Here is a 25,003-nt window from a genome sequence, read left to right as displayed (position 1 = left end):
TTGGTGATGCTGTTTACCAATTTGCTCCTAATTTACTGTCTCTGAGGAAGTGTGCGTGCACACCAAAGCTCAGGCCTTGAATAAATCTTTGTTGGTCTGACAGGGGCCCCCGGGCTCGAATTTTGTTGCTTCTGAACAGAGTCGGACGACTGCGCCGAAGTTGCGGGGAGAGCACGGCATTGTGGGAATTGTAGTCTTAAGCTTCCCGGACGCTTCCGGGAGGGTATGGCAGTGTAGACTACGCTTCCCACCGAGCATTGCAAAGCCGGGCAAGGAGGACGCGAAGCGGCGCCGGGGAGGCCTGTTCCGTGGCTTTCGCTTGCATCTGGTGCCGCCCTCCGAGGCTTTGTCCGCGCGCTGTCAATATGTCGGGGATCAGAGGATGAGCAAGAAGAGGTGCGGCTCCCCTTGTTCCCCTGCTGCGGGCATCTCCCCTTGGCAAGAGCCGAGAGAAGTTTTATTTTGAGTGGCTCGAAACGCCCTTGCAAGTTACCCGCTTCTGGATCGCATCTCTGCCGTGCAGCCCGATCCTACAAAGATCATTTTGAAGTGGGTCGGCCTGTAGTCAGCGGTGCTGGAAGCAAAACAAGCGCGCAGCTCGCGAACTACTGCAAAGGGCCGCCTCGAGGGTTCAAACTATCACCAGGGCTTAGACCTGCGTGAGAACTGGAGGAGGGTTGGGAGACGGGAAAGCTTAAACCTGCGGCGGCATCGCCGACGGCACAAAAAGTTTGTCCGCTGCAACTAAATGCTCGTGGCTCAGTGGCAGAGAAGGTGGGCAGTCTCCAGGCGGTGGCTGGGGAATCTCCCGGAATGATTTCTGGACTCCCAAGTTGCAGAGTTCAGTTTTCCTGGAGAAAATGGGCACTTTGGGTGGACTCTATGGCATTAAACCCTACTGAGATCTTTTCCTTCCCCAAAACTCCAGGAATTTCCCAGCCCGAATGGTAGGAGCATCTTCTTGGAATGTTGAGGGTCCCAGGTTCAATCCCTGGCAGAGCAACTAAACCAACTAAAGCAGTGGTCCTCAATGTTCCTAATGCCACGACCCTTTAATACAGGTCCTCATGTTGTGGTGACCCCCAACCATAAAATTAGGCAAGTGTTCTTTCACAGAAATTAAACCGAAACTGACCAATGGTGTGAAGATCCATTGTTCATGATTGTATATAAATTGTTTTTTCCCCGGGGTTTCTCAGTTCAGCTCTGCCTCTTGTCCCACCATGCCGATCTCGCTCTTTCCGCTTCAGACAAACAAACGCTCTATTTCGATCTACCCTGCAAGGCTGTTGTGTGTATGGTGCCCTTCTCCCGACTAAGCTGCTTGCCCTGCTTCGATCCCTGTGAAAGGGTCGTTCAATCTCCAAAGGGGTCCCAACCCCCAGGTTGAGAACCACTAAACTAAAGGGAACAGGTAGAAGGTGTTGTGAAAGAGCTTTGCTGGAGAACTGGTGCCAGTCAGAGCTGACGAGAATGACCTTGATCGGCCAAGGCAGTGCCATGTATTTGGAAGGTGATTCTAAGCCATCTCTCTGAATTCATCTGTGTAGACCAGGGGTCCATGAGAACTCCGGAGGGGATCCACAGCTTTGCCCCTCTTGCATTAATGGTCTAGGGCTAGGCCACAAGCTAGAGAACTGGCTGCTTCCATTGCTCCCCCTCCCAAGCATCAGAGAGTCCTTGTTTCTGTATCTGGGAGGGGTGGAGCCACTATTCCATGTTAAACTACTTCCTCTTAGAAGGGTCAATGGATGTCACTTCCAGGGGGCGTGGCAAGGAGGTGTGACACTGACATCACTTCTGGTGCTCCTGGAAGGCTGAAAAATTATTTCAGTGCCTCTTCCACAGTCAAAAGGTTGCAAAAGGCTGGTGTAGACGGTTGGGTAACTCTTCTTACCTTGGATTCAAATTGAGTAGCCATGTTGGTCTGAAGTAGCACAATAAAATCAGAGTCCAGTAGCACCTTTAAGACCAACAAAGATTTATTCAAGGCGTGAGCTTTCGAAAGCTCACACCTTGAATAAATCTTTGTTGGTCTTAAAGGTGCTACTGGACTCTGATCTTCTTAGCTTGGTTGGATTATGCCAATAAAGGCTTCTGTATCTGTACTTTGGTTGGGTTTGATTTCCAAATTTGAAGCTAGGATACTGAAAGACCCCCTTCTGTCTCTTCCCTTTAGCCTTCTGCTGCTTAATGAATAAGCCATAAACGAGGTGGAAGCCCAATGCTTCACAAAACATGTTGCTCAACTCATCTACCTCCTCTTCTGCCACAGCAAGACCCTCCTCTACTGATACATTTAAACTTCACAATATCTGTCGCCTGCTGGCCAGAAGATCGCTGGGCTTTTATACAAAAGATGCTGGTGTCGTTTACAGGAAAAACATGGGGATCCTGAGGAAGTTAATTTGCCAGGTATCTTGCTGATTTCTAAAGGTTCCCGAAACGGTGACCTTTTGGAGTGGAAATTTAAAATGAAACCAATATGTAGCTCATTTTCAATGACCTACATATGGATTTGATGCTATTGTATACACAACTATGTAGAAACTCTATATTGCGTGAAGTTGACCTACAGGAATTGATAAAACTGGGAATAATAAAATTGGTGTTGTGTGGCATTTTAAAGACTTAACAGGTTTTCAAGTCTAACTTAAATATTTGTGGATTAGAAACCACTTCCTCGGATTCCTGTGAAGTCCATGGAATCCCATGCTAGAAAAAAAAACACTTAAAGATGCCACAAGACTTTTGTTTATTTTTACTGTGATGGATTAATGTTCCCCTCTGATTTCGAAACACACAGAACAGTAAATAGTTTTAAATTCTCTTAATATGTATGCTGGCTCTTTCGCAAGTCACTAAAGTTTGTATATGATCTATGAGTTCCAACCATCGGATAAAGCAATCCGACACTTGTTTCCGTTATCCTAAGATAAATTTTTTTCAGGTGCTTAATCATGACCTGCTGGTCTTGCCAGGAATCTCTATCTCAGATCAGTTTGTTTAATATTTAAACAAATCAAAAATGGATGTGAGTTGAAAGTGAACTGATGGTATAAAGAAATGCCAAGAAAATTTAAAAACAAGGAAGATAGTTAAGTTAAACTAGCTAAAGGATGAAAAGGCGTGCAACTTTGTGTCACACCAGCTCAATGTAATATCAGCAGGAAAACACCTGCTGTTGAACCTCTTTTCCTTCTTTTAATTGTAATCATTGAAATGTTGCATTTAAATCTCAAGTTTTTAAAGGAAGAGCCAGTTTGGTATAGTGGTTAGGAGTGCAGACTTCTAATCTGGCATCCTGGGTTCGATTCCGTGCTCCCCCACATGCAGCCAGTTGGGTGACCTTGGGATTGCCACAGCACTGAGAAAGCTGTTCTGACCGAACAGTGATATCAGGGTTCTCTCAGCCACACCCACCTCACAGGGTGTCTGTTGTGGGGAGAGGAAAGGGAAGGCTTTGGGACTCCTTCGGGGAGAGAAAAGTGGCATATAAGAACGAACTCTTCTTCTTCTTTTTCTTCTTCTTCTTCTTCTTCTAAAATACTTGCATATCGCACTAATCAATCTGTGGAAACTAATATAATAAAAAATGTCGAGGGCATATGAATAATTTGCATATTCACATTGGCTAAAAGGAATTTTTTTTAAATTTAAAGTCCTGTTTTCCTGGGTTTTATGATATAGTTAAAAGGCATGTTGTTAGCTCCAAACATGTTAATTTTTTTTCACAATGTTTACTATAATGTTATTTATCTTCACTTCAAAAATAATTAGCCATTTTCATAAAACGTGATTTATTTCAGGAAAGTACGACATTCAAAAATGTTTGGACAACACATTCCACGTCTCCAATTGCTTATCAGAGTGGAAAAATTTATTTTGACAATTATCGGTGCTGTGTGAGCAGGTAATTTTTAAAAAAGAATACTTGCTCTTTATTTGGCTTTTGAATTGCTTGTTCTGCCAGATCTTGTGAACCAGATTATGACATTTCCTGTGCAACCCCATATAAATGAAACTGCCTCGTGTGTGCATATTTGTAGAATGGAGGCTTACAGAAAATACCAAGGGGCTCTGGACTGTCTTCAAAGGCTGCAGTGTTTGGATATTTTTGTTTAGAAACAGTGGAGGAGGGGATATAATTATAAAATTATGAATGGCATGTAGAGAGGGTCATTTTTGTCCTCTCTTGCAACCCTGGGATTCAAGACTAGTAAGGAAATATTCTTCACACAATCCATAATTAACTTCAGACTGTGTGATAGTTTTGGCTGTCAGCAGGGTATTAAAAAGATTTAGAAAAAATTTAATGGAGAATGTACCTCTAATAGAATACTATCCATAACAGCTAAATAGAGCCTCCACATTCAGGGATTATAGACTTTCAAACAGCCAGTTCTGGAGGCAAATATTTGGGAAGGGCTGTTACACCATGCCCAATTGTGGATTGTTGAAGTAGTATTCTCAAATAGATGGATCTCTTGGTCTGATCCCTCTCCTCGGGTTTTTAATTTGTGTGACCCTCATGGCCATTCCTTCCTGGTCCTGGCCCCTACCTGGTGGAATGAGCTCCCAGAAGACCTGTAAGCCCTGACGGAATTCTCTGGGTACTGCAGGGCCTGTAAAATGGTGTTCTTCTGCCAGGCATTTGGTTGAGGCTGGGCTGAGATCCCGAGAATTGACATTGGGTCCCCCCCCTGTACTCCCAGGCTCAGTATTAGACCGGGTCTGTTTGTAAATTACTCCACTCATGTTATCCCAATCTTGATTAGAATCCATACTGGGGATGGTGGGCTTGCACATTGAGAAAAGTTACTGTTTTGTTACTGCCATGGAGACTGTGATTTTTTAAGGCTGTGAGGAGAATTATATTTTATTATATTTTTAGGGTGCTATTGTATTTTTATGGAATTTTATTGTGAACCGCCGCAAGCCAGCTTGCTGGCAGCGGCAGTATATGAATTGAATGAATTGATGAATTGATGAATTGATGAATTGATGAATTGATGAACTGATGAATTGATGAATTGATGAATTGATGAATTGATGAATTGATGAATTGATGATCTTCCAAAAACTCCACTTTCAGTTACTATTCTGGAATTAACATTACAAAATTTGGAAAGCTGTTAGGCTACCCAACAAATAATAGTAGCTAATCTCTCAGCAGATTCGCCTTATATTTGTAGTCCCTTGACAGGGACTAGGGACTTTCTTAAAAGGAAAAAAAAGCAAGGAAGCAGGGAATTCAGGGAACCCAACAGACACTTTTGTTCATTTGCCAACTGAAAAAGAAGCAGCCTGCTTTGAGGGCCTGGAACAGGGAAAATGGAGGGAAACCTGCCATGTGGAAGCTTCATTACCACGGCACTGTATCTTAGGGAACCCACAGTTATGTGGAAATCACTACAGATGGTTGTGGCAGATTGTGGCTAGAGTGGGCAAAATGGATGGGCCGCAGCCGGAGAGTTGTGGGTGGTGGAAAAAGAGACATAAGAAGGAAAAGACAGAGGCTGCAGTATTCTGTGAAAGGATGAGATGCTGGGCGACATAGCTGAGGAGCAGTCTTGAACGCTGGTTGCAGAAGGAATTGGCTGTGATTGATAATAGTACTCAGAAAGACCTTTCGAATAATGGAAAGCGATACACTCTAATCCCTTTTTTCCTCAGTGTCACACCTGAGCCAAGGATAATTTATCAAATGCCAGCGTGCTCTAAATCAGAAAAAATAGAGGATGCTTTATTACTGGAATGTCCTGTGGTAAGGTTCTTTTTTCCCCTTTAAAGCCACTCTGCTTAGTAAAGACTCTGTCTCTCTTCTGTCATAATCTATATTTGTGTGCTATGTAAAAATAAATGAATGCACTCAGTTTAATTGCAAGCCCAACCAATGAAGTAAGCCCTGGCTAACACCTTTAGAGGCTAAAACAGACAGCGTCTGCTTGTTTTTATATATACCTAAAAGGAACGTGCCTGTGGTCTGTCACCGTGGTGACCTCCCTGCCTCCTAGGACGGTGGAGTCTGAACAGATAGAGAATGTTCTCTAGCAAATGAATGCTCCTTTGCAAAGCACAATCCGATACATGCTCTAAGAGTCTAAAAGAGCAGCTGTGCTGGCTAGCTGCTGCCTATTATTGTACATTACCATTGTCTTTTACGTTTACCGCAGGAATAGGAAAATGCCCATTGCTATGGTGACAGCGGTGTTGTTCTGGAGGCCTTGTACTTGGGAGGAGGGGAAAATAAGGGTGCCTCTGTGTTGTCTGGATCCAGTGACATGCTGCACTCCCTTGTCAGCACAAGGTCACAGAATCATAGCATCATAGAATCATAGAGTTGGGAGGGACCTCCTGGGTCATCTAGTCCAACCCCCTGCACTACACAGGAACCTCACAACCCTATTGCTCATCCACTGTAACCTGCCACCCCCTTAAGCCTTCACAGAATCAGCCTCTCCGTCAGATGGCTATCCAGCCTCTTTTTAAAAATTTCCAAAGATGGAGAATTTCCAAAAATGGTCAGGCTGCTTCAGGGTCTGGAACCCACTGCTTAGAACCATCTTTGATAAGATGTTTATTTGCTTCGCTGTTACCCTGAACCATTGCGTATGTTTTTACCGCCTCTACTTATTCATGCGATTAAAGCTGACTTTTTAAAAAAACAGGGCGGAGTGCTGCCCAGGCCATCGGATTACAAGCCATCCTTAGCAGTTCTGACGGCACATAACTGGCTTTTCCGTCTCTCTGCGAGTACTGGAGAAATAGTTGAGAAAGTGTATCTTACTTCCAGCTGCAAATTCAGGTAATCAAGGTAGGCTTACTGTGAGACCATTTGAGTTAGTTGGCAGTCGGAGAGGGACATAACAAGCAAATCCCAGTCCTGTTGCATGGAAGTTACTTCTGACTAGATAGGCCTATGGCTCAAGTCCACTTTCCAGCCTACAAGTACTTCCCATCAGACTCACAAGGCTACTCTTCCAAATATTGCAACAGATTAATTTGTGATAAATGTAAAATCTGAGCCAGAAGGTGGTCTTTACTTGCTACCAGCATTTCCATAAACACAGCAAGGGCGTTGGGTCTTTGAGGAAGACTAGCAAGGTCTTTCCAAGTTTTCATTTACCACCTTCTACAACAGCCGAATGAATGTTTTTCAAGATATGGTGAATATCCTTTTGTTCATAGATCAGCTCCGTTAGGCCACTGTCTTTTTGCCATTATACAGAATGGGTGTCTTAGCTGTGCAATCCTAAACAGAAGAAGAGTTAGTTTTTATACCCTGATTTTCTCTACCCAAAGGAGTCTCAAAGCGGCTTACAATCGCCTTCCCTTCCTCTCACCGCAACAGACACCCTGTGGGGTGGGTGAAGCTGAGAGAGCTCTGAGAACTGCTGAGTGAGAACAGCCCTAAGAGAACTGTGACCAGCCCAGGGTCACCCAGCTGGCTTTACGTGGAGGAGAGGGGAATCAAACCCGGTTCTCCAGATTAGAGCTGCTGAGTTTAACGGCTATACCAGGGTGGCTCAACAGAGCTTTTCTTTTCTAAATCTTAATGGACTTAAAAAGATGTAATTCTGCTTAGGATGGCACTGTCAGTCAGAGAAAGTCACTGACTTGGTGAGCCTTGATTCTGTATTATAGTGGGGTCTGGGAGATCAAGGTTCAAATCTTTATCCTGCTTGTTGGGGAACAATGGGCTCGTTACAGTCTCAGCCTAACCTACCTCACAGGGTTGTTGTGAAGATAAAATTAGGGAGAACAATATTATGCAGCCCTGAATTCTGTGGAGGAAAAGTGGGAGAAAAATGTGTCAGTGGCACAATATCCCTATTTTGGTAACCTTTTTAGAATTAGCCAATTGTTACAGTTTTTCAATGCCATATGTTTTGCTTTTCGTTTATTTATTTGGTTAAATTGACCTTTTATCCCCAACAGATATCTGAGCTGGGATACCCCTCAAGAGATCATGGTTGTGAAATCCTCTCAGTGTAAGGTCCCAGCAGCTGCACGGCAGGTATGTTTACTTGAAAATGTTTATGTCCGAATAGTTGAAGAGACCTTTTTTGTAAGTATCCATCTTGTCACTGAGTATAGTGGGTTTGGGGAAATATTTGTCCCTGATTTTCTCTCTGAGGCTTCATGAGACTTTTAAGATGCCAGTGGACTTTTGTTTCATTGTGCTACAGCAAACTAATATGGCTACCCTTCCGCCAGGCATATGGTTGAGGCCAGGGCAGCTCTCCTACTAATCCATCAGAGGATCCCCTCCAATATTGAGATCTCTAACATCGAGATCATTGTTAGATCTATTACATTGGTGCCACCCTCTTCTGAATATTATTCTCCCCACCAGGCTGAACTTGGGGGGAAGTCGGGTAAATACGATTAGAATTGTGACCACTGCCGCTTATATGTTATATGTGACTTGTTGTTGATGTTAATTGGGGTTTTTATGGGGATTTTATTGTGTTTTAACTGTTTATGTTGTAAACCGCCCTATTTGGAGAAGGGCGGTCTAAAAATTAAATAATAATAATAATAATAGCACAAGTCTAGCCCCTGTCCCCTTTCCATGGGCAGCTTGCAAATCTCTAGGTGTATCAAGACCATTCTGGGATATTACCTCGATTGCTTCATCTTAGTTTTTTAGAGACTTTGTTAGTGGAAGCGGGGGAGTGTGTATCTGTGTGTGAACGTCAGGAAAAATATGTTTATGGGTGGGTAAGCTCATGGCTTTTTCTATATTTGAGAAAAGGCAAGAGAGAATTCTTACCTGCACATTTCCTAGTGGCCTACAAGCTGACCCATAAGAACTGTTTTCATTGTCTTTCTTCCTAGGTAGGCATCCAACAGTCTGTGCTCTTCTTTCTCGCTGTATTCAGAGTTCTGCCACTTTCATTTATCGGAATGCTAGAAATCGACAAAAAAGTAAGTTTACTGTTGATAAGTTAGATTCAAATGAGTAGCCGTGTTGGTCTGAAGTGGCACAATAAAATCAGAGTCCAGTAGCCCCTTTAAGACCAAAAAAGATTTATTCAAGGCGTGAGCTTTCGAGTGCAAGCACCCTTCGTCAGACTAAGAACTGACCATCATAACAGTAGCATTCCTGTTATGTCGTACTGTTATGATGGTCAGTTCTTAGTCTGAGGAAGAGTGCTTGCACTCGAAAGCTCACGCCTTGAATAAATCTTTGTTGGTCTTAAAGGGGCTACTGGACTCTGATTTTATCGTGTCGATAAGCTAGTGATCTCTTATCTAGGAGAATTGGAACAGCATAAACCCCATTAGTAGGTTTTGAGAGCTTCGGCATGCTTTGGCACGCTTCGGTGGCCATTCCATCCCAAAGTGGCTAGCGCCGTGGCGCAGGGGGGGAGGGGTGGCACCCAAGGAGGTGTGCCAGTCGGCATACACACGTAGGTGCACCTCTCCCTTCCGCACTGCGGCACTAGCCGCTTTGGGCTGGAATGACCACCGAAGCAGCCAAAGCCTCCAAGCCTACCTATTAGTGTGCTTTTCATACACTTCAAGAAGACTTGTCTTCCTTTCCCCAGAGTCTATTCTCCCTCCACCCAGGAGGTGTCAGGATTTGCTAATTAAGTTTTATTTTCTGTAAAATTATTGTCGCTGTTCCATAAAACAGCCAGTTTTCCAAGTCTTTACAAATAGGATCGTGGTCCTGTACAGATACAGTAGTACATTTTCCATGTGTATTTGGGTGTATCATGTAACTAAAATAAAAATATAATACTCGGGGAGGAGAACATTCCTATGTGTGTGTCTCTGTGTGTAAAAGTGTCATTATGTCACAGCCAACTTAAGGACAGCCTGTAGGGCAAGGGTGGCCAAACTGTGACTCTCCAGATGGCCATGGACTACAATTCCCATGAGCCCCTGCCAGCACGGGCTCATGGGAATTGTAATCCATGGACATCTGGAGAGCCACAGGTTGGCTGCCCCTGCTGTAGAGTTGTTGAGGCAAGAGGCAAAAGTTGCTTTGCTGTTGCTTTTCTCTGCATCGGGAGACTGGAATTCGAGGTTTGATGAGACCAGGCTAATCTGAGCCAACCAGTTCAGGGTAAAACATTCCTACACTATAAGAAATGTGGAAACATGGGCACTGTTGGGCCCCAAGCTCAAGGTGAAGCGTCACCAAACCCCAGGATCCACTGTTTCCTTCCCCTGTGCTGTTTTTCCCTGACAGGAGGCAACGACAAATTATTATGCAATGTGGAAGGAGAATTTATTTATTTCAATTTTATTTATATTTTTCACATTTATATACTGCCCTCCCCGAAGGCTCAGAATTTGGACTTGGCCTTCCTTGGTGGAAAATTTGGAATTTGACAAATTTGAGTTTGAATGAATTTGGTATAGTGGTGAATAGTGGCAGCTTCTAATCTGGCGACCCGGGTTTGATTCTCCGCTGCCCACATGCATCCAACTGGGTGACCTTGGGCTAGTCACAGTCGTGTCATGAGCTGTTCTCACAGAGCAGTCCTGTCAGGGTTCTCTCAGCCTCACCTCCCTCACAGGGTGTCTTTTGTGGGGAGAGGAAAGGAAAGTGATAGTAAGCTGCTCTGAGACTCCTTCGGGTAGTGAAAAACAGGATATAAACCCCGTCATTTTATCAAATGCACCTGTTCCTGCTGATCAATATACAAAATGCATACGTGCTTGGGTGAGCATTCCAGCAACTCAAAGTGGTTCCTTTACCACAATGTGTATGTGTGTGTGTGTGTGTGTGTGTGTGTGTGTGAGAGAGAGAGAGAGAGAGAGAGAGAGAGAGATCAGCAGTGAACAAATGTTTTCACTTTTGGAGGGGGGGTTATCTCTGCTCCTGCACTTTCACAAGTGTTGGTAAAATATCCTGTGAAATGTTACATCTGTCAAATGTTGTATTCCATGAGTGCCTGTTCTTAGCCCTGTCTTGCCTGCCTGGCATTTGCTTTGGTGAAATGGTCGGTAGTGGTACGCCTGCCTTTGAAGGATGCTTATTCTTGCTCTTTCCACCGGATACAGAGAACAGGGACATTCTGTCCTTTTACCAACGCTTGTCAAGTGCCGGAGACCTCTGCTGTTATTTTCTTCTTCCCTCATGAGCTCTTTTGTCCTCCCTCAAACTAGACATTTGGAAGCAGCATCACAGATGTCGCCGTGTCTCACAGAATGCTGATTGTGATGCACAGCATGGGTCTTGTCAGGCTATACAGCTTCCAGTCCATCTCCAAAAAGGTAATGGAACCTCAATGTTGTTGTTTATTGATACTGTACAGAGGTGTTACAAGAGCACCGGTGTCATGTGGCATTTACAGAGCAATCTATGGGGAAAATATATAGGTCTCTGCTCCCAGAACCTCGCAGTGCCATCCTAAACAGAGTTATGGCCTTCTAAGCTAATTGACTTTGATAGACTCTTGTGGCGCAGAGTGGTAAGGCAGCAGACATGCAGTCTGAAATTTCTGCCCATGAGGCTGGGAGTTCAATCCCAGCAGCCGGCTCAAGGTTGACTCAGCCTTCCATCCGTCCGAGGTCGGTAAAATGAGTACCCAGCTTGCTGGGTGGTAAACGGTAATGACTGGGAAAGGCACTGGCAAACCACCCCGTATTGAGTCTGCCATGAAAACGCTGGAGGGCGTCACCCCAAGGGTCAGACATGACCTGGTGCTTGCACAGGGGATACCTTTACCTTTTAGCCTTAGAATGGCATAACAGTATATAGGACTGTGTTGTTTCCTATTTTAACAGTCTACATCCCATCTTTCCAGACTTCTTGTTTATTTATTTATGTTTCAATTTATAGGTCACCCCCTCTCCTTGTGGTCTTGGGGCAGCTTACACAATAAGTTAAAAGCCAATGCAGTAAATTTAAGTTTTAAAAATACATTAAAGCAATCTATGTACCCCGTTCCTGCTCTTGGTGCCCAGGAGTAATATGGATTGCAGTTGATCAGGCATAGTGGAGGGGTAATGCTAGGGGGGGTGTCTGGCTAGGGATCCAGCTTGATGGGGTTGGTGGTCCTGGGCCTCAGCCAAATGCCTGGTGGAAGAGTGCCGTCTTGCAAACCCTCCAGAACTTGGGAAGCTCTGTAAGGGCTCACACTTCAACCGGCAACCCATTCTACCAACTGGTTGCCAGTAAACAGTGGGTTAAAATGTCAAAGATCTGCAATAAACCCAAGATTCACAGATCGAAAACCAGCTGGAATATAACCAACGACACAGTCGTTGCCAAAACTGCTAGCAACTTGCTCTTGTTCAAATACGCTTTGGGGAGGTAGTGAGCATGATGGGAGGGAAGGAAGAATCTGGGAACTCCCCCAAGGAGCTGTCCTCCAAAATAGAGACCACCATCACAAAGGACTGAGAACTCGCCGGGGGCATCGGCAACGAAACCACTAACGAATGCTTATTTACCAGCCTAAATTCAAATGGGTAGCTGTGTTGGTCTGAAGTAGCACAATAAAATCAGAGTCCTGTGGCACCTTAAGACCAACAAAGATTTATTCAAAGTGTGAGCTTTCGAGTGCTTGGATCTCCAGTTAAAACCTCCCATTAAAACCATATTAAAACATGGCGGAACCCCCCCCCCTCTAGCCCCAACCCCTACCTCTAGAGCAGGGGTAGTCAAACTGCGGCCCTCCAGATGTCCATGGACTACATTTCCCAGGAGCCCCTGCCAGCAAATGCTGGCAGGGGCTCCTGGGAATTGTAGTCCATGGACATCTGGAGGGCTGCAGTTTGACTACCCCTGCTCTAGAGGGAGGAGGTAGGAGAGACGAAGTAATCAAGTTGTAGCTTAACACCGGGGGGCGGCATTGATCTTCCCCCACTGCTCCAGCCTCAACCGTAGACCTGGTGGAAGAGCTCCGTTTTGCAGGTTCTGTGGAATGTTGGAAGGGCCCGCAGGGCCCGCAGCTCATCTGGGAGACCATTCCACCAGGTCGGGGCCAGGACTGAAAAGGCCCTGGCCCCGGTTGAGGCGAGGCGTGCTTGTTTATGGCCAGGAACGACCAATAAATTCTCACCCGCAGAGCGTACTTATAGATAGCCTTTGTTTTCTCTGTATAGCAGTGGATCGCTTGCACTTTCCCTCCTTATATTGTACTTTTATATGCTATTTAAAGGCTTGTTGTTGCAGCTTAACATCAGCCTTATGGCTTGAGAACTTTGTATTCTTCTTGTCTCTTTATTTTCAGTGTATTACCTACTGTTGTTTAAAAACAGCAGATAACACATTGAAAATTAAAGAAATAGTATCTTGGAGCGTGTAAAATAGTGAATTGAAGCATTTGTGTATGCTGCTGAAAATAAATTTTAGTTCATATTAAGGGACAAGGCAATGCCCAGTATGGTGTAGAGGTTAAGAGCAGTGGCTCCTAATCTGGAAAACCAGATTTGACTCCCTGTTCCTCCACATGCAGCCAGCCAGGTGACCTTGGGCTTATCACAGTCTTGATAGTGCTGTTCTCACAGAGCAGTCCTGTCAGAGCTCTCTCAGCCCCACCTGCCTCACAGGGTGTCTGTTGTGGGGAGGGGAAGGGAAGGCGATGGGAAGCTGTTTAGAGACTCCTTTGGGCAGTGAAAAGCGGGGTATAAAAACCAACTATTCTAATAAGGAAACACATTTATGTCTGCACGGACTTCCTTTCCTTAAGTGGCAGTGCACTGTCAAAAGTTTCTGTAGAATAACATATGTTGCACATGCAAAAAGAATTAATTAACTTTGGCTTTTTTTTTAAAGTTTATGACACAACAAGTGGATTTGGGACACGAATACAACTGGAACGGCAAAATTGGGATTGTGGGGAAATACCCTTTTGGAGTTCCTTGCAACATTAAAATAACAGGTATTTATAAAGCATTTTTGTTTCCTCTCCTTGGCCGATGAGGTTGTGTGTCACAGAAGAGTCTGGTGCTGCCAGCAATGCTGCTTCTTGTGTTCTTTTCTAGAGGACCAGTTGCTTTATTGTGTAAACCCAATTTACCTCTTCCTCTTGGGACTGCTGTCTCGCCTCATTCTTGTGGCTTACAGTCAGTCCACAATCTTTAAAAGCTCACCCAGCAAAACAACAATTAAAAAACCAAACCCTCACAAAAGTCTTCCAACAACAGCTGGATCGAGGCGGGTCAGTGCTGCTTGTGATGCTGGATCTCATAGCAGTGTACGACGTAGTCAGTCATTTGCCTTTGGCTCTCTGCTTTGCTGACATAGGGATACAGAGGACAGCATTACAGTGGCTGATCTCCTTTTACCAGAGTGGCGGACAGAGGGTTGCCCTTGGGGAGAACGTATTATGCCTCTGTGAACTCCCTTGTAGAGTGCCACAGGGTGCGGTTCTCGCCCCACCTTGATTCAACATCTTTATGTGCCGTCTTGGCCAGCTTGTCCAAGGGTTTGGGCCGGGGTGTCACCAATATGCTGATGACACCCAGTTCTACCTCCTGATGGACAGCTGCCCAGATTCACCCCCGGGGTCATTTGCCAGATGCCCAGAAGCAAAACCCTTCAAAGACAGAGGTCCTGTGGTTGGGTAAGAAAGGCCCATGTGAGGAAGCATGCTTACCCTGCCTGGCTGGTGTGTAGCTTATAAGCTGCACACCAGCCAGGCTGCTGCACACCCAGAATAAGCTGCACACCCAGCCAGGAACTTGGGCATGATCTTCTATGCCTCCCTTACCATGGATGCACAGATCATGAGAGTAGCATTTCTCCACCTTCGCCAAGTCAAACTACTAGTGCCCTACTTGGTGCTGCAACACCTAGCTGCAGTGATCCAAGCAACAGTCACCTCTAGACTGGACTTCTGTAACTCAGTTATCCCTGGCCCGGAATCTACAGTTGGTCCAGAATGCAGCTGCCCGGGTCCTTGCAGGAACACCTTGGAGGGCCCACATTTGGCCTATGCTCCAGCAGCTGCACTGGCTTCCAACGTGAATTCCAGATCAGGTTTAAGGTTCTGATACTTACTTTAAGGCCATCTGTGGTCTGGGCCTATGTCCCCCGAAGAGCGGTTCACTCTGCAAATACCAAGTGATTGATGGTCCCTGGCCCCAAGGAAGTATAACTGACCTCAACCAGGGCCAGGATGTTCTCAGACCTGGCCCCTACTGTGTGGAATGAGCTCCCACAGAAGATCTAGGCCCAGCCAGAGCTGGCATAATTCCACAGGGCCTGCAAGACAGAGCTCTTCTGCCAAGGTTTTGGTTGGGGTGAATGACCTTATAATATCTACAGGCCCTTCCTGACATATATGCCCCCATCAAGACACATCTAGAAGAACTTCTGATAGTGACCAATCACAGGGTTGCATGACAATAATTGATGTTAAAATGCTAATGCACTTTAAATTGTTTTAATGTTTTGTTAAGAGCCTCTTGTGGCGCAGAGTGGTAAGGCAGCAGACATGCAGTCTGAAGTTCTGCCCATGAGGCTGGGAGTTCAATCCCAGCAGTCAGCTCAAGGTTGACTCAACCTTCCATCCTTCCGAGGTCGGTAAAATGAGTACCCAGCTTGCTTGCTGGGGGGTAAACGGTAATGACTGGGGAAGGCACTGGCAAACCACCCCGTATTGAGTCTGCCATGAAAACGCTGGAGGGCGTCACCCCAAGGGTCAGACATGACCCGGTGCTTGCACAGGGGATGCCTTTACCTTTACCTTTACCTTTAATGTTTTGTTATATCTTATTTTAATTATATTTGTAACTGTATGATGTGCTCCGTTCTTAGCTGGTTCTGGGAGGGGAGTATAGAAATTAAATAACAATATGCTGTGACTCCTGCAAGGCTTTTGTTCAAAACGCGTTCTGTGTCATGACAAGGCAGGATAATGTTTTCATGTTCAAAATGGGTGCTCTACCCATTGCAGATGGGGAGAATGAATGCTGGTTGGTCAAACAGGTTAGTTTGTAAAGTTTGCTGGCCGAGTTTTAAGTTAAAATTACTATCAGATAGCAATGCTAGAAGAGAAGGCATAGATAGCTAAGAACATAAGAAGAGTTTGGCTGGAACAGACCTAGTTTGGCATCCTGTCCCATACAATGGCCAACCAGTTCCATTGGAGGGCCAACAGCAGGACCTAGAGGCCAGAGGCTGATGTTGCCTCCTGCTGCTGGGATTCAGAGGATGACTGCCTCTGAACATGGAGGTTCCCTTTAGTCACCATGGCTAGTAGCCACTGGCAGACCATGAATCTATCTAATCTCGTTTTAAAGATGGCTGTGCCTGTGGCCATCCTCTGGCATACAAGAAGTATGAATCAGTTTTATACCAATTTATCAGTCATGGCTTCCCACAAAGAACTATGAGAGTTGGATGCTCTATTGATAATTCCACTATTGCTATTTAGTCCTAGGTTTCTCCGGGATGACTGAATGTAGCATAGATATGCCCCAGTATCTAGGAGGGATGATTGTTGAAAGGAAAGTCTAGGGTTTTGTCATTTGCCATGTCGCTCATCATAGTGGAAAGGAAAACTTGCTTCTGCCATTTATTAAATCAAGATGCTTTTTTGCTCTAACGTTAATTGAATGGCATGGCTTCGTGATCAAACTCTCAGGCAGGGAATTTTATTTTATTATTTTAAAAAGGGAACTGTCTGCCTTTAATGCTGCTTCGCTGAGCACGACCCACGTTTTAAAGATGTGCTTGAGAACAAGTGGAATTGCAAATCTGTTAAGGTAAACAGTGGTCTTAATGTTCATTGCTGTTCAGATACTCCAGATCTGCTTTTTGAGGTGTCTTCCCTGGAGAACACATTTCAAATTGGAGGGTACCCTTGGCATTATATCATCACACCTAACAAGAAAAGCCAAAGAGGAATCTTCCATGTTCGTTCTCTGAAAGACCACACTTTGGTAATATGTTCAAACCACAATCCTTCTCGTGTCGTTCCGTTTTTGTATGCACCCACCGTCTCAAAGATTACGGAAGAACCAAACATTTCCCTTTTTTGGCACCTGCTATTTCCGTAATCATTGTTTCCACTAGAAGAGAAGACACCAAACACTGTTCAGAGAGCATCTTTGTAACATTAGATGTGAATATGAGGCACATAAACAATAGAGTAGATCAGGGGTAGTCAAACTGTGGCCCTCCAGATGTCCATGGACTACAATTCCCAGAAGCCCCTGCCAGCATTCGCTGGCAGGGGCTCCTGGGAATTGTAGTCCATGGACATCTGGAGGGCCACAGTTTGACTACCCCTGGAGTAGATCCTAGGGAGCTAGTAAATTATAAGTCTTGTACTTAGAGATGTAAAATTTCTGGAAATTTTGAAGGTTTTCCTCAGGTTTTTCCTGGAAAAAAAAACAACCAGGATTTTGTGGGGATATTGAGATATAGGCAATATTGTCCCGTCAAACCTAAACTAATTCTACTGCTTTGACAACTTAAAATGCGTCATTTATAAATTATTTTGCATAGAGAACAATTTAAAATACAGGAATTATAGATAAAATTTGCTTGGCCATCTCCTACTCAGAGGGGAGAAGAGGGAATGCCAGATATTGGTACTGACAATGAGCCCAATGTACAAAAGGGCCAACCATAAATGTATATTGTGCAAACAACATAAATTATTATTAAACACCACAGTGGGGAGTGAAAGACATCTTTTTTGGAGCAGCAGTCGGTTGTAAATAGCTGGGGTCTTTTTGACTCAGGGCAAAAGTGTTCCTACCAATTATTTACATGAAGTAAATGGAGCATAGCCTTTTTTCAATCAGGATTGTTTGGAGAAGAATCTACAGGATTTGATGAGTTGTTTGTCCCCTGGATAAAGCGTGTGTGAAACAGGAGGGCCCAGTATCTGTTGGGGAGTTTTTCCTAGTATCTCCCGGGCGTCACGAACGGGAGGTCCCTGGACTGAATTTGAAGATTTAACAGAACAGGAAAATCTACTTCTAAAGTGTATTGAAAGTGCATTATCTATTGTGTGCGGAATGGGCTCTGGATATGGATGGGACAAAGAACCTTTCTCTGTGTTTATGCTTGGAATTTTTTACATTTCTGAACTTGCTATTCTGTTAGATATCCATTAGGTATTCCCCTATATCCCCAAAAGACCTTTAAGACTGATTGACCAAAATCTGCTTAGGGTCCTTGGCCTCAACCAGGGCCAGGGCCTTTTCAGCTGTGGCCCAAGGCTGGTGAAATGCTCTCCCTAGTGAGATCAGGGCCCTCTGTGACTTTAAACAGTTCTGGAGAGCCTGTAAGACAAGGCTGTTCTGTCAGACCTATGGCTGAGGCCAGGAATTAGTACCATGAAGATGCTTGAGAACCCACCTAACCTCCACTGGTTAAATGCCAACTGCACTTCAGTGGTCTAAAATTATAAGGTGGGCGGTTTTAATAATGATTTTAATAACTAATTATTTAATTGTAAAAGGTCTATTGCAGTGGTCCGCAACCTTTTTAAGGCTGCAGACCGCCTGCGGTAGGGGAGGGCGATCACCTGGCGAATGCGCAATGCGAGTTTGCACTATGCGCGGCCGCAAACGCGCATGCGCGGCCGTGCTTCCCTCTCCCCCCCTCCCACAAAAAGAAGCTTGCCGGGCCGCAAGCTTTTGCAGCCGATTTGCTTGCGGTCTGGGAAGTTTCTTACTGCGGGGTGGGGTGGGGAGAGGGAGCCTCGGTCCGGTGCCAGGGCCTTCGTGGCCCGGCACCGGACTACGGCCCGGTGGTTGGGGACCACCAGTCTATTGTATATTGTACTGCATGGTTGTTTGATCTGATGTTACCTATCCTGAGTCTATTGAGAAGGGCAGCTTATAAGAATAAAATTATTGTTATTTTAGGCAAAGAATGGCATACAGGACATGAAGTGCTGCTCGCTGGAACCCGATTGGATCTCTTTCCACCCGGACAGTTCTGGAAGAATACTTCATGTGGGACCAAATTTGATTAAGTAAGCATTTATTGAGATTTGCAGGAGTGAAGGAGCAGGTTTCCTAGGCTGCAAATTTGCTTTTGTTTATTTGTATCCAGCTTTCCCCTCCACAGTTGGAACTCAAAGCAACTCAGAACTTTGTTCTCCCCTCCCCCATTTTCTCACAATAACCCTGTGAGGTAGTCCAGGCTGAGAGTTTGTGACTAGGCCAAGGTCACCCAGCAAGCTTTCATAATAGAAGTGGGGATTCGAGCTCAGATAACCCAGGGTGCTAGTCCACTGCTCAATCCACTACACCACACTGGCATTCATTCATTCATTCATTCATTCATTCATTCATTCATTCATTCATTCATTCATTCATTCATTCATTCATTCATTCATTCATTCAATTTATATACCGCCCTCCCCGAAGCATCAGTGTATAACACCACCTCTAACTGACTGAATTGGTAGAATAGTTGCATAATTTATTTGTTTGTTTGTTTATTATGTTTATTATATTTATATACTGCCCTCCCCAAAGGCTCATTGTATAACACCACCTCTAACTGACTGACTTGGTAGAGTAGTTGCATTATTTATTATATTTATTATATTGATTATATTTGAAGGCTCATTGTATAACACCACCTCTAACTGACTGACGTGGTAGAGTAGTTGCATTATTTATTATATTGATTATATTGATTATATTTATATACTGCCCTCCCCGAAGGCTCATTGTATAACACCACCTCTAACTGACTGACTTGGTAGAGTAGTTTAATTATTTATTTGTTTGTTGATTATATTGATTATATTGATTATATTGATTATATTGATTATATTGATTATATTATTGATTATATTATTGATTATATTATTGATTATATTATTGATTATATTGATTATATTGATTATATTGATTATATTGATATACTGCCGTCCCCGAAGGCTCATTGTACAACACCACCTCTGACTGACTTGGTAGTGTAGTTGTATTCAGAACCTGAACAGGATCCTTTGGCCTGACGTAATCGTGAATCGTGTCCAGGGCCCAGCTCTTTGAGTATATCATGGGTGGGGGGGGGTGATTCTTAGAGTCATAAGCCATAAAAGCAAGTTAAATGAAAAGTTAAATGAAAAGATCCAGTTGCTAAAAACATGCCTATTAAAAGCATGATGTAACCTGATCCCATCATGCAGAAGATCCTTTCAAGTAACCCATTCCTATGGTGATAAACTTGTATAGTAAATGCAGTATTTATGCTTGACAAGATAAAAATGTGAATCCGGATTAGGCCTTCTTGTGACTGGGACTCTGTTTCTTTATTTTTCCTCCCCCTCAACAGAATTTTGAAGCTGAAAGAAACTGATAGTGTCACAGAACAGCAGGAAGTCAAAGAAGACTTTATCATTGAAGCCCACAGGGAAAATGATGTGAGGATACAACCAGAAAACGGCATAAAAACAGTACTGTCTGTTTGTCGGGGGGGGGGGGGATATTTTCAAGGCGTTTCCGCACATAAAAAAAAAAAGGATCATGCCAGCGAAATTGTGACGCTATAAAAAATTGCACCTCCCACCATTTCTTACCTGCTTGCTCTCTTGCTTTCTTCTGCCACTTTTTTGTGCTTCCTGGCACTCTGCATGGCTGCCTGAAATGGCGGAGGGGAACAACGCGCTATGCTCTCCCCCTGCCTGTCCCTTATGGCAGAAGAAAGCCATCTTTCTTCTGTTATCATATTCATTTCAAGCCGTTGTTTTGTCACTTATGGCAGGCAGCCAATCACCTTTCCCCCTGTTTTAAAGGGACAGCAATACAAGTATTTGGCTTTTTTTTAAAGTGAAACTTCTCAGTTGGGATGCTTATGCATCTAATCATACATGCATAGTGCTTATTTTAATGCCACCCCACAGCTTTGAAGCTCAAGAAAAGTAATTTTCTTAAGGGTTTTTTTTGGGGGGGGGAAGGGGGTCTGAGAGGCATGCTTTGTGCATTAAGGGGAATTTTTTTTTCTCTGCCTGGACTAAGCAACATATATTTGTTGCTCCAGGCAGTTTGCTACAAAAAAGGGGGGGGAAGCCCTGTTCCAGGTAGAAGGAGAGGTCGGTGGGCTCAACATGGTTGTGCAACATGGCTCGGGGAATCTACTTATTGGGATTCCTCAGTTTATCGCTTTAAAATGGAGGATGTAGCTGCCGGATTGCTGCTGGGACGCTGGATGCTGGTGACGTGCAAAACGCCAAAACGTCAAAAGAGGAGGTAATGTGCATGTATGACAACAGTGGTGATAGCATTAGATGGGACTTGGAGCTTTACCTAGGCTGGGAGGTGTCTGGCTTCATGTTGTTTTTCAGCCACTGAAATAACTTGTTTAGAAACAGGCCTCAATCACGTAGGTCGGTGTAGAAAAGACCTAGACGCTTATGATGAAATAACAATGATTGTTGTGCTTGAAGACCTGATGTTTTGCAGAGTCATGGTTCAGATGCAGCTCACAGACACGTACTTGAGCTTCACAGATATGTGTGTAACACTTAGAAGATGGTGATGCCACTTGAGAAGTTTCTCCTTGAAGAAAACGCATGCCCTTTAAAAGCGTCCACAGTGGCTTTCATTCTCACCATCTGCATAGCAGCAACACCAGCAAGTGCATTGGGATTTGAGCCTTTGGGGAGGGCGGTATAGAAATACAATGAATGAATGAATGAATGAATGAATGAATGAATGAATGAATGAATGAATGAATAAATAAATAAAATCCACACAAATCCCACTGTATTTGCTGCTGTGACTTCCAACCCCTGCTCCTCCCCTTTCTACCAGCTGGCCTGTGATGTGCCCCCATGGCCACGGGCCCCCTTTTCCCCTTCCTTTCCCTACTGAGCTATATTGTGCTGGTTTAGCACGGGAAAGGAGGGAAGCCCTGTAAAGGGAATAGAACGTTCTGGCTCTTTTCATGTACAAAGTGGCAATAAATGTGGAGATTGGATCAAAATCTGTGTTTGTGAGAATGCCATGGTTTTGCAACAAAGTTTTAAAGTGCATAGACAACGTATTTGGGTACAGTTATTTGTTTTTGAAAGGAACAGTACTGGGTGGGTCTCCCCCAGTAGTTATAAATATGGCTTCATAACGTTGGTCATCTTGGCCGGGATAATATTTGGACGGGGGACCTCCAAGGAATGCCAAGGTTGTGATGCAGAGGCAAACCACCTCTGGATCTCTCTCTTGCACTAAAAGCCCTGAGGGGGCACTGTATGTCGGCTGTGATTGGGTGGCTCTTTCGACCACCACCATAACCTTGATTTGTTTATCTCTGCCTCTTTCCTGTTGCTCCTGAATTCTGTTCCATTAGATTATCTTTTTTTTTCATGGAAGGAATGGAGGAAATTTCTGAGAATTTGGAACGGGGGGACTGGTTATAGAACCAGAGACTTAAGTCAGGAGCCATGTCATTTGATCTATCCTTGAGTGCACATTATTATAATACACTGTTTGATGTTTGACTGTGTCCTTGGTTTGAATGAAATGTCTGTTTGTTTTTAATAGGTTTGGTATGGTTATGGGAGAAAAAAGATAGTTAATAAAGAGAGGATGAAAAATGTCGGAATGGTGCTCCTAAGTTGATATTGAATAAACAAGGGAATCTCAGACACAGAATGTTATAAAGAATTTTCAACTCAAGAGAGCCTACAATAATTTCTTGGGCTATAAATACCCAGCACAGCTAAAAAGCAACATCTCTAGAGTACAGTATCTGGTAGCCTGTACTTTTGCTGGAATAGCACAGAGCAGACTGCATTGTTCTTTTAGATCAGGGTTTCATGAAACCTAGAAGGGTTTCCTGAATGAGTGGGAGTTCATAGAATCATAGAGTTGGAAGGGACCTCATTGGTCATCTAGTCCAGCCCCCTGCACTATGCAGGACACTCACAACCCTATCGGTCATCCACTGTAACCTGCCACCCCCTTAAGCCTTCATAGAATCAACATCTCCATCAGATGGCTATCCAGCCTCTGTTTAAAAATTTCCAAAGATGGAGAACCCATTACCTCCCGAGGAAGCCTGTTCCACTGAGAATTTTACATATTTTTTTAAAATTGTTAAAGATTTATATATGGTCATGTTGACCTGCCCCCCCCCCCCCAAGGCCTGGAGGAGGTGGGAAGGGGAGGGGCCCCAGGTGGGCATGTACACAATCATATTCTGCACAATCATACCATTTCTTGCATTTCTCAAAGCCTGAAAATTGTTTCAGGTGTTTCTCAGTGAAAAAAATTGGAAAAGGCTGTGTTAGATGTTTTAAATATTGGGAGAGGGGGCTTAAAAATATTATTTATTTATTCCATTTATACCCCAGTGGCCATATAAAACCGATTAGAACATCTTCTCTCCTTGTTTTATTTTGCAATTTATATTCTGCCCTGTTTTCAAAAAAAATTGCACAACAATGGGATCCACATACTGGCCGAGGCGGCGGCTGGTGAGGCCCGGCACTGAGCCCTACTGGCTGCACTGCCAATGCCACCCATCTTCCAAGGGCAGGAGCAGCCACGGAAGCCAGGCAAGGGCAGGGGCAGCGGTGCAGAGAGCTGAACTCAGTGCTGAGCTTCACCAGCCACCATCACCCATATTCCGAGATCATCCCTGCTCTCCAGGGGCAGGAACAGCCCTGGAAGACAGGCAAGTAGCATCACAGCAAGCAGGACTCAGCCTCTCCAGCTGCCACCAGCTCCACTGCCCATATTTTGAGGCTGTTCCCGCACTCCTGACGGCGGAGGTGGGCAGCAGTGGCAGCACAGTTAATGGGTCTCAACACTAGGCTGCTCTAGCCACCATCTACTGGGGTGCTCCCTGGGGCGGGATAACAGACATTGTGTCCGCTATCATTTCCATTACGAGAGCACCATCAAAAACTCACAACACTATTCCCCACAGCAATGCTATGAAGTGGGAGTGACCCAAGGTCTCCTGGGGGGCTGTGACAGCCAGAAGGTTGTCCCACCCCTGGAGGGGAAAACAGCCACTTGGGCCTATGAGAGTGCTGCTCCAGCGGCCAATCGCCTTTCAGAAGAGGGATGGGATACTGCAGGGAGGCATGGCCGGAGTACAGTTCTTCCTTAGGGAGAGAGGCCTGGCTCAGAAAAAGAATAAAGTGAAGCTTTACCCTGGTTTGGCTCTATTTCTGAAAGAGAATCGAGTACCCAGTTGTTAGGCCTGTCTCTGGCAATGAACAGATCGTGTGCCATTTAGTCTGACTCTTGGGAAAGGGCAGACTGGAGTGGGTAGAATCCCGTGTTTTGAGACCCAGCCTCGTGGCTAATCAATGAAAGCCTGTTTATGCTTGGAAGTACTGGAGAAAATAGAAACTACTCTCTAAATTGATGCACCTCAACCACGTATCTCTTTTGGAGATTTGTGCTTCTGATTTGTTCTTTGGAACCGACTTGTCAATAAATAAATCTTCTTGGTTGTTAATATATAATTCCTACCTCAGCGACCTTCATATTGGGCGCCACAAAACTTAACTCACAGTAGCGAATTCAACGCCTAGGAATTTGCTACCTTTAGAGCAGGGGTAGTCAACCAGTGGTCCTCCAGATGTCCATGGACTACGATTCCTATGAGCCCCTGCCAGCAAACGCTGGCAGGGGCTCATGGGAACTGTAGTCCATGGACATCTGGAGGACCACAGGTTGACTACCTCTGCTTTAGAGCACCTGCTATGTGAGGGGGAGGATTATAGTTTAAAATAAATCTGGTTCCCACAAAATCCGAGGCAGCTGTTTGGGTTTCCTCGGTTGATAGGAATGGTGTGTCACAAGGGTAGCAAGAGTGGAAACTCCCATCTTGGGTCTCCCGGCTCCTGGTCTGGTCTGGCACTCTAACCACTATGCCAGGAGGGGCTAAAGTGTGGCTCTCCAGATGTCCATGGACTACAATTACCACTGGCAGGGGCTCCTGGTGATTGTAGTCCATGGCCATCTGGAGAGCTGCAGTTTGGCCGCCATGTCAGCTGTGTTAAGGAATCCAAGTCTGTATTTTCTAACTTGTCTTTTCCAAAGCTTTTTAGTTATTTAAAACCGTGACCTAACTTGTCCTTCAGTAACAGCAGTGCCA

General features: G+C 44.7%; 1 protein-coding gene across 1 annotated transcript in view; it reads left to right on the top strand.

The window, feature by feature from the left end:
* The first annotated feature begins 244 nt into the window (after window positions 1-244).
* DCAF17 (DDB1 and CUL4 associated factor 17) overlaps window positions 245-25,003 on the top strand; it is a 34,760-nt gene continuing 10,001 nt past the window's right edge. The window contains exons 1-12 of the mRNA XM_077319735.1: window positions 245-396; window positions 2,180-2,415; window positions 3,810-3,913; window positions 5,677-5,767; window positions 6,672-6,808; window positions 7,942-8,020; window positions 8,845-8,934; window positions 11,131-11,238; window positions 13,748-13,853; window positions 16,718-16,860; window positions 18,802-18,911; window positions 20,228-20,315. Coding sequence (XP_077175850.1) covers window positions 2,239-2,415; window positions 3,810-3,913; window positions 5,677-5,767; window positions 6,672-6,808; window positions 7,942-8,020; window positions 8,845-8,934; window positions 11,131-11,238; window positions 13,748-13,853; window positions 16,718-16,860; window positions 18,802-18,911; window positions 20,228-20,315 — 1,233 coding nt within the window. The 5' untranslated portion in view covers window positions 245-396; window positions 2,180-2,238. The remainder of the gene's footprint in view (window positions 397-2,179; window positions 2,416-3,809; window positions 3,914-5,676; window positions 5,768-6,671; window positions 6,809-7,941; window positions 8,021-8,844; window positions 8,935-11,130; window positions 11,239-13,747; window positions 13,854-16,717; window positions 16,861-18,801; window positions 18,912-20,227; window positions 20,316-25,003) is intronic.

This window comes from Paroedura picta, chromosome 2 (assembly GCF_049243985.1).
Source record: "Paroedura picta isolate Pp20150507F chromosome 2, Ppicta_v3.0, whole genome shotgun sequence".
In the NCBI taxonomy this organism is placed as follows: Eukaryota; Metazoa; Chordata; class Lepidosauria; order Squamata; family Gekkonidae; genus Paroedura; species Paroedura picta.
This window is presented reverse-complemented; position numbering and strand designations above follow the sequence as displayed.